The sequence below is a fragment of the Cariama cristata genome, unplaced genomic scaffold, assembly GCF_000690535.1.
Source record: "Cariama cristata isolate BGI_N322 unplaced genomic scaffold, ASM69053v1 scaffold23956, whole genome shotgun sequence".
NCBI classification, from domain to species: Eukaryota; Metazoa; Chordata; class Aves; order Cariamiformes; family Cariamidae; genus Cariama; species Cariama cristata.
The window spans coordinates 7,178-16,647 of NW_009623181.1; the positions used below are offsets into that span (position 1 = coordinate 7,178).

Sequence of the window (9,470 nt, forward strand, 5' to 3'; positions counted from 1 at the left end):
CTGTGTGAACTGAGGAATAGCTCAGGCAAACAGTTACTTGGGTCAACTATGCATCTGCTCTCAGGTCAACACAAATCCTGTGCCTTGTGTGTGAGCACAGCAGGAACCCACACACAACTCACAGGAATCCAGTACTAAGTTAGTTGAACATTTTATGGCCATTACTGGAACAGACTGAACTGAAAACCTGGCTAAATACATCACAAGAAGTCATTAAAATCAAACAGAAAGGGAAGGAAAAAGTGAAGTGCCAGAACTTTGGCTAGCATCAGGCAAAATATTCAAGACTGACTGAGCTAACTATGGGAGAAGTTTTTCTCACCTCTGATCTTCACATTATGTGAAAATGAGTTTTTAAAGAGGGACAGAATTTTAAACTATTCACAAAGGGACAGAAAATGGCTATAGGAGCAAGAAAGTTGCAGCAGTATGGGCAAACCAGGAGCCCCTCAAACTCTAAACACTAATATCCATTACCTTGGGTAGCAGTTTCTTTATGTTTCAATTTAGCACAATAATTACATAGGCTATGCGCATGCCCCAATTCTTAGCTACTCTGGGATGTAGCATGTTAGAGCAGTATTACAGTAGTGCCTAGAGACTTCAGCTAAGGGCTACATAGCGTAGCAGAGCTGCAATAAATACATATAAAGCAGTGAAAGAACAAGAGGGGAGACTTGTTTTATTTTATCATGGAAAATCAAGGCACAAAAGTTGCAAGTTCCTCAAAATCTAAGTCTGGAATGGAATCCACATCCCTCCTGAGTCTCTGCCCAGTCTCCTAGTCAGAAGACAGCTCTGCGTTCAAAAATGAAGTCAAGTCCCAAGTGCTCTGTGTCTCTGTTTTTGAGATTTTTTTCTAGACCTACAAGGAGCAGAATCCTGATCTTAGGTCTTCTTCTTCTCTCCAGAGAAACCTTCATTTCTCCACAAGAACATGCAGACAACTTGGCAAATGCATGATTTAAGAAGTCAATATATCCTCTCCACTCCAGGAGACGGGGCCTGACCATAAAGGTAGTTTGCTTTATGTTCTTAAATCTACCCAGCAAAGAAGAAGTGGTTTCGGTATAAACATCAGCTGGCCCACTGACAGGCAGTGATGCTCAGGAAACAATAATCTTGCACTGCAAGCTCTAATCCTCTTTTGAAGAGTGACAATTGTTAATGAGATTTATCTTATGAGCAGATAGAAACCAAAACATCAGCTTCTCTCTTTAGTAGATGATAAAGGATTTTCTTGGAGATTTTTTACACAATATCCATTAAGGAGATTTGAGGCTTCCATTCTCTCAGGAAATGAGGCAATGGTAGCAATGTATTTCTGTATAGGTGTTATTCAAATCACCCATGCTATTGGAACATGTCACAAACACTACTTCATTTAATCTCATGGTAGCCATATTTACAGCTGTGGGAAGGTTTAATTGGTCTTAGATTCAGAAATATTTGAAATGATTTTCAATTCAGGCCAATCCTTATATGCTTGCCTGAACTGTGCGTAGTAAAGTAGTGTCTACAGTGCAGAAATTACCTAGAGAAGTATTATTTGCTAGGCGCAACTAGATAATCAAAAAGGTCCTTTTTTAGTATTACAGTCTATCATTATTTAAAAGAATACAAACTAGCGATAACATCAATCTATTTTCTGTTATTGGCAATCTCACAAAAAGAAGGTATATTGGCTGAAGTCCACTTGAGTTTGACTTGACTCGGGTCAAGTCAGTAATGCCCTAATAGCCTTATTTTGTGCAGCCTAACCCATGTCATAGCAGTAGGTATGATCTCATCTCACCCATGTCACAGTGATCATTCATCAATACAGTGGGCCAGATTTTCCCATCTTCAGAAACAGAAGCTGAAAGTAATGATAAGAACTGCTCTAATCTTTATGTTCATGGCAATAAGGTGAGCAGGTAGACAAAAACACCTCTGTCTGTAATCTGACAGAGAAGAGATCTTTGTGGTTTTAATCTATTGCTTTAGGAACTTGTACAAGTATCAAACTTAATTGAAAAAATACATATCTATAATAACAACATTCTTCAAAATTATTTTGAAAACAACTCAGTTTGATAGAACCAGAAAGTACTTGGTGCAGAAACCTTATTCAGAAGGTTGTTACATTCCATTTTATGCATGCAAAAGTTCAGGAAGAGGAAAAAAAAATGGAATTTTTGTCACTGAAGATCAGGTAGTCAACTCACTCATCTATAAAGGCTGGTGTTCACTCTAGTGTGTTGGAGACCATCCAGTCATTAAAAGTCTCTAAATCTGCATTAGTTTGTTTGGTCTTACCCGTTTCTGGCTGCACCGTACAATCAAGAAGGTCTCAATACTGTGCTCTTTCAGATATGCGTTGCGTTCCCCTCCAAAGCCCAGCTCCACCTCATAGTCTCCATTGAGATAGTTCAGGGTTGCTTTTGTTATGTGGATGCGCCTTGAATGAGACAAAAGACAAGCCAGTTTTATAGGTTCTGAAAAGTTACCACCTAAAAAGCCAGCTCCTGCCAGCGAGAGTTTCCATGTACTGAAACAAACAAGCAATAAAACCCAATTTATTTAGCCATGAAACTACTCTTACAGATGTAGTACGGGAGTTTCATCTATTTTAAAAGAAGCAGGCCAGGAGGCATCTACTTAAAGAGAGAGGTGTTCATGTTTATAAGCACTTCCTTAGATATAAAGCACTCATTCTTTTATTCACTTTGCTCTAACACACAGCAGATATATTTTTTTGGCAAACACAGCCCCTTCACAAGGACATGTCTACTCAGAGGACACATGTAATATATACTGCAGCATGTATCTTTTTTGATGTATCACATTAATCCCTGTGGTACAAGAGTGCCTTGTAGAAGTATCCTATCAAATGACATAGTCTTATGCTTTCTTCCAGAGCAGAGAAAAGATGGAAAGGCACGAAGAAAAATTATCTCACAGAGTCAACTTGGCAGCAACTCAGTCTTCAGTTGGTCCATACAGTGGTAAAACAAGAACCGATTCTGCTCTCTCACAGGAATGTTTCAAAACAAAAGCCTGGTCCAAAACAATGCTTCACACAATATCCACCGATAGCTGGGGTGCTCTCCAGCAAACACTGTTAACATACAGTCACATCTCTTTGTAACCATGACCAGCTCTGCTAGTGTTCACACAGTCCTGCTCATTTCTGTGGTATCTATCAGCTTTGTTTCACAGAGAAGAAATTCAGTTCTTACCACAGAATGATACGCCCGTCTTGGGATTTTGTAGACTTTCTGTAACCAAAGACATGTAGATATGGAAGAGAATAACCTCGCTAACATTTGTACATGCTTAAAACACTACACCCACAGTTCATTTTACAGCAGACATACAGACTCTCTGAATCTCTGTCCCCCATTTCCCCACCTCACTGTGACATGGCAGACACAAAACAACACATGGATTAACACAATAACTTTGATGAAACAACTTACCCAGCTTTGCCCCCTGCTTCCATGTGGTTGGCTAACGTAACGTCATTGGACCACACATCAAACTGCCACTTCCTAAGGCCCAAGACCCCGCAGTGAACTCTCCCGCTGTGGATTCCAACCCTCATGTTGACATTTACTCCTGTCACCTCCCGGACTAGTCTGAAAAGAGATATGGGAAAAAAGGACATCACTAGGAACTGCATGGTTGTAGTCATTGCCACAAACTTGCATCCAGAACACAAATATCCATAATGATCCATAAATTATTCACACATACACACGGTGCGGCTCATCCACATCAACAGGACAATAAAACAAAACCAAATCAGCTGTACTGCTCTTGGATGGCCTGGCTGGCCAAGCAGAGTACTAATTAGAAAGAGGAGCCCTTGGAGTAAATTAATGTACTCTGAACTCATGGTCAAGTTGAGAACTCATTTAAAAAAAAAAAAATAATCTTTAGGGCAATAAAAGGAATAAAGTGCTGGTCTCTGATTTCCATACCAAACCTGGACATAACCTGCCAGCACTCAGCCTCATTAAGAGTAATAGCATGTTGCAAAGAGAAAAAGGAAATGATTTCAGAGATCTTAATTTGTCTGTATGGCACCAAGCATCAACTCTTCCGCAGATGAAATATGATATGTGTGTGAAACACCCCACTGCAGTTGGAAAGCTTGAATGGGGCTTACAGCTGCAGTCAGAGCAGCAAAATCAGAGAACCACATCTATTGCTGTCACTCCAAACAGGCAGCTACAAATACTCAAGCTCTGATTTTAATAAGGTTTTGGATGCACTGCTTACTCCCAAAATGACTGCTGGAATACTTTGTGGGTTTTGCCCTTTCAGGGCAAAAGTTAACTTCAAGAGATGTTTGCATGGAAAATATATTTAGGAATGTGGGTAGGGGAAAGCCTTGATGAGGCCATCAGAACAACTCTGCTTCTTGTTATTGCTGATCACATCATTTCCAGAATGTCCATGTTTCACAGGCAAATTCAGCTACATCACATAGCACAGTTCTTTCCTTTGAGCTGTTAGTTCCTTGCAGCATGAAGTTGTACTTGTATACGTATTAGATTTCAACCTCTTTGGTTTTCAGGTTCATACAGTCCTTTCTAGATAACATCCTCTGGGCAGGTAAGTCCTCCCAACTTCCTAACATCAACACAGATCTAATATTTATGCTTTAGTTATCAATGAAAATGACTGACTAAAGATAGACCAATTCTGGACTCTAGTTCACTCCTCACAGTATAAAATGCCCCTTAAAAGACTGTTCAAGATGACTTCTTGTTAAAACAGCTCCTATCCTCTTACAGTTCCTTTTTCCTTATGATCTCTGTCTTACATTTCACTATCTACTTGCTGAAGTGACATTCATTATTTTTATTAACAAGCAGCAGAGATTCTCTAGCAGGGAAGGGAAGCTGCATATGGGTAAGGTACCACAGGCTTACAAACTGAAAGAGCTCCAACCACAACACTTGGGAAAGCAACAGGAACTGGGGTAACAAAAATACATCTTCAGCCATAACCTTTGCAAGCACAACAGCAGCTGCAGTTTGGGTACAGCACTGGAGAGGGAGGAAGAACATGCTGCATGAGTGCTACAAACCCTGCTGCACCCTCTGCCAAGCAACGTTACTGACACAAGACCAGGGAACTTCTCCCAGTAGAGTCATTGATGAGAAGGTGACTGTCTCCAGACTTTGCAGCAAACAAAGGAGTTTGGTTATGCTTTATAGACAAATGAAATATCCTTTGTTACCTTCCTTTTTTTCAGTTCATTTATACCAGCAGTATAGTGAATATAATTCTATCTTTCTGATCTGGGGTAACACTCCCTGCTGTTACTGTGTATAGATGAAATCAGCCTATGGGTAGGGCCCAGTGCTGGTGAAGTCTGCAATCAAATGTTCAGTAGTTATTGGTTACCTTAATTGTGAAACTTCTTATCTTCATCCTTAGAGGAGGAGGAGATGGCAGGGGGGAGGGGGGAAGCATGGGTAGTGAGAACAGAGTCACCTTCCAGACTTAAGAGATAAGATTGTTAAATGCATTCATTATACACCAAGTGGGAAACAACTTTTAAAGGCTGCTGAACAGCTGTTTGTAAACAAACATTGAGTGCACTTCAGCTCCATGCTTACTTCAAGGTAAGGTGGGTTGCAGTTAATCAATGAAGTCTAGACATCCTGGTGTTACTCATCCTTTTTTCTGGACAATGTACACAGTATCTTCTTTGTAGCACTGGTGGCTAAGAATTGCTGCTTTTCCTGTTTGACAAGACACTTTGTCACCTGCCACTTAATTGTACTTCCATGTGGAAGAAAGAGCATCCTTTCAAGGGCTACTCAAAACTAGGTACTTGCAACTCCTTTTATTTTGTGTTTTGCATACAAACCTCAAAAGGAGACTCGTGCAAAGCAACAGAGTTTAAAACCAGGAAATCAAGGTAGGAAGGCCTGACAGTGTACGCTGGATACAAAGCAAGGGAATGGTGCTGCGAACTGCTCTTTGAATGGGGTCTCCTGGGTGAAAACACTGCTTTTCTAACTATGTATCTGTGTTACGGAAACGAAATTGAAAAGTGTGGGTGTGTATTCACGTCCTTGCAGAAAGTCAAATGGTAAGGATGTACTGTATCAAGCTCAGCAAATAGATAGCACTAGTTTTCATCAAGATGAAATGGAAACTTAATCAGTTTATTGAACGGAATGAGAGCAGAATTGCATAGAGATCTTCTACTTCTCTGTTGGTACCACTGATACTTTAGAATATGCTTTCACAAAATACAAAATGAGAAGAGAAGAGAAGAGAAGAGAAGAGAAGAGAAGAGAAGAGAAGAGAAGAGAAGAGAAGAGAAGAGAAGAGAAAAAGAAGCAGAGTCTCTGTGCAGCAGGGATGGTGTAGATATTAAGGTCAGCTCAGTTACCATACAAAACTGACTGAACTTTGTGCCTAAACTTGCATATACTCAAGATGACCAAATAAATCTTTCCCTCCCAGAATTCTGAAAGAACTGGTCTGTGAAAACTCATGTCTGATGCAAACAACATTCAACATTGTCTGCAGTCCTCCAAGTAATATAACTAGATACGTGTCTCAGATTTGTTATCCTCTAAAGACAGGAACGGCCTAGACAAACACAGGATTGCTAGTCTGACCTCAGGAGCAGGCAAAGCCTCAGAACAGATTTTAAAAATACAAAAATAAAGATGGGGAAGTAAGTGGAAATAAAGGAAAAAGCACCATGGATCTGTCCCTGTCTGTGCCAGACAGACTTTATGGCTTTCTTCAATAATTAATTTAACTAAAGTAAGAAAGTCTTGAATCTGACCTTTTTGGCATAGGGACACAGGGAGAAGGATGTTAAACTAGACAAGACAGCCCTTAGCAGAGGAATTGTAAGGTGAGTAAAAAGCTGGTTTAAAGACAGACAAATGAAGAGTGACTGAAATTTAATAAAATTATTATTAATCCCCTGATTTCACATTTCTGTAATTCACTGGAATCCTCCTTTGGGAATCAGACTTCCAGTAATTACAGTAACCTTTGCCTTTCTCATCAGGAGATTGAGCTCTGATATCCACGTGGCTGTAACAGACTCAAGTGTCTATCTTTCTGCTGTCAAACCTTTACCGCATTTTGTTTTCTCATTCCAGTTGGTCTTCCTTTTTGCTGGCATTAATTCCCTGGTTTGTCTACCTTGCTACTAATGTAAGGAAGACCTAACAGGAGAGCGAATCTACTTGCTATTTGTTCTGAAATTCTCCATGAGGAATGTGGTACTTACGAGATGGCCTCTATCATATCCATTCCCATTTCAACGCAGCAGTGTGCATGGTCAGCTCTTGCTTCTGGCAACCCAGACACACAGTAATAGCAATCACCCAGGATCTTGATACGTAAACAGTGGTTCTCCTAAAAAAATGGCAATAATAATAATAAAGGAGAGAGAAGTATTCAGCTTATATTCATGCTTGCAATAGCTTGCCTTTTAGGGCAGTGAATATTTACAGAAATCCAGTGAACCAGCACAGTATGTCATTCTTGCAACAGGAAAAAAAAAAATCAGAATTATAATAGAAAACTTACAGCTGCCAGCTTATCAAATCTGGCAAAGAGCTCGTTCAGCGTCATGACCAGCTCCTGAGCAGTGCACTGGGAGGCCAGACTTGTGAAACCCTCTATGTCTGCAAAGAGGATGCTTGGGAAAAAAGAGAAAAAAAATATGAAAGTGTCACAAAATTTGTTGCTGATATTTGTGTAAGTTCTGGGGTAGAAGTCCAGGGATGGGGATGCATATAGGGGTATCCCAGACCTATAGCAGCAAGGAGATGAGTACCCAATGTCACCTTACAATACAGCCTCTATCACATGTAAAGCCCTGAGGGGCCCAGCCTCACCCCCTCCATGAGAACAGAAAGAGTGAGAAAACCCCACAAGCCTTTCATTCCCCTACCCCTGCCCCACGTCCAGAAAATTTACAGTACGCTGGGAGCTGGTGGTGGCATGATAATGCTATCAGTCATCATTAAGGAGGAACTCCCACAAAATGAGCAGATTAGCCTAGCTATAAAATCACCATTTACCCATTTTGTTCACATTCCTCAACCTCTCAGCTCAATAACATCACCTGTGTCTTAACTCCGCTGCAGAAAAACCACACTCCTCTGCCCTCTTCCCCTGCTGTCACAGCGCAGCCACAAAATAATGTCCCTCTCTAGTGAATAACCTTAACCTGCCTACCACAGATTTCACTCCCGATTTGGTGGTCTGCTTCCACGCAGGCACCCCAGCCCCGCGGCTGTCAGCACCCTGCCCTGTACCGTATGCCTGGCAGACGTGCCCCTGCGATGTTACAAATGCACAAAGCCAGGCGTGAGGGCACTGCGTGCTGCCGGGGCAAAGGTTTGGGCACCGCAAGGCTGACTGGCCGTGCCTTAAGACACTTGGCTGTCCTGGTGAAGACTTACCGTCAGGCTTTTATATCTTTCATTCTCTGGAGAAGGAAATCTACACCAGTTTTCTCTACTCATCTCCCAGCCGTACATGCTTCTCACTCACTGCCTTTTTTTTTTTTTATCAGCTTCTAAAGAACTACAAAAATGAAACCTCCCATTTGTATCACGCTTTCCAGCTGGCTTAGTCCCTGAAACACTATAAAAATAAACACCTACAGTGCTCAGGAGCTCCTCTCAGTAAGGTTGCAAGCAGGCACTGCCCAACTTTCTGCCCTTGCCATCTGAGGCAAAGCTCTGCTATTGCAACAGGGATACCAAATCGCTCCCATCTGCCCAGGATGGACCAGGAAAGCCCTCTGAAAGCAGCAAGGACTGTTTTGAAAGCATAATTATTTGAACCACAAGTATTAATAATGATTCTTTGATTTCAGTTAATCAATTTTAATGTAATGCAAAGATTTTTTTTCATAACTGGAAAAAGATTCTGTCTTATTGATAATTACAACATTGAAAATATTGATTTCCAATCAAACACAGTCATTATGCTAAATTTAAAACTATTTAGTAAAACAAGCACTAGACTACGTCTATATAGATCTAAGATAAAATGTATATATGCACTCACATTTGTATAAATAAAAAATTCATAAGCTATACTTGTCTATTGGAACATTTATCAAGTGGTTGATTTCTTCTTTCAAGTTGATTATTGCATCAAGTTGTATTTGAATAGGAAGAAAAATTAAAAGTGTAAATAACAAGCACTTTGGAATTGTTTCTTCTTTGGAAAATAAAACTCCAACACGTTGGAGAGGCTATGTTTTCAGTTGGAATTCTCTGCAATGTCTTCAGACAGAAAGCAAAGACAACAAAAATATTTTCACAAGCATTTTTTCAAAAATCCTAAAACACATTTCAATTCTGTATTTTCCTTCTACATTTCAACTCCAGTAAATCAACAGCCAAACATATTGCATTAAATATTTCTTTGTTAGTCAGACTGAAGCTAAAATGTACAGGAAAAAATCAAGCAGGAAT

At 40.3% G+C, this 9,470-nt stretch overlaps 1 protein-coding gene across 1 annotated transcript; it reads right to left on the reverse strand.

The window, feature by feature from the left end:
* Window positions 1–2,298: 2,298 nt before the first annotated feature.
* Window positions 2,299–7,675, reverse strand: LOC104163589 (adenylate cyclase type 5-like; the record flags this gene model as incomplete). The annotated part of the gene is made up of 4 exons (XM_009702642.1): window positions 2,299–2,440; window positions 3,462–3,620; window positions 7,262–7,389; window positions 7,564–7,675. Coding segments are annotated over 4 exons (541 nt in total), but the record flags the coding sequence as incomplete, so codon positions are not given.
* Between the last annotated feature and the right edge of the window lie 1,795 nt (window positions 7,676–9,470).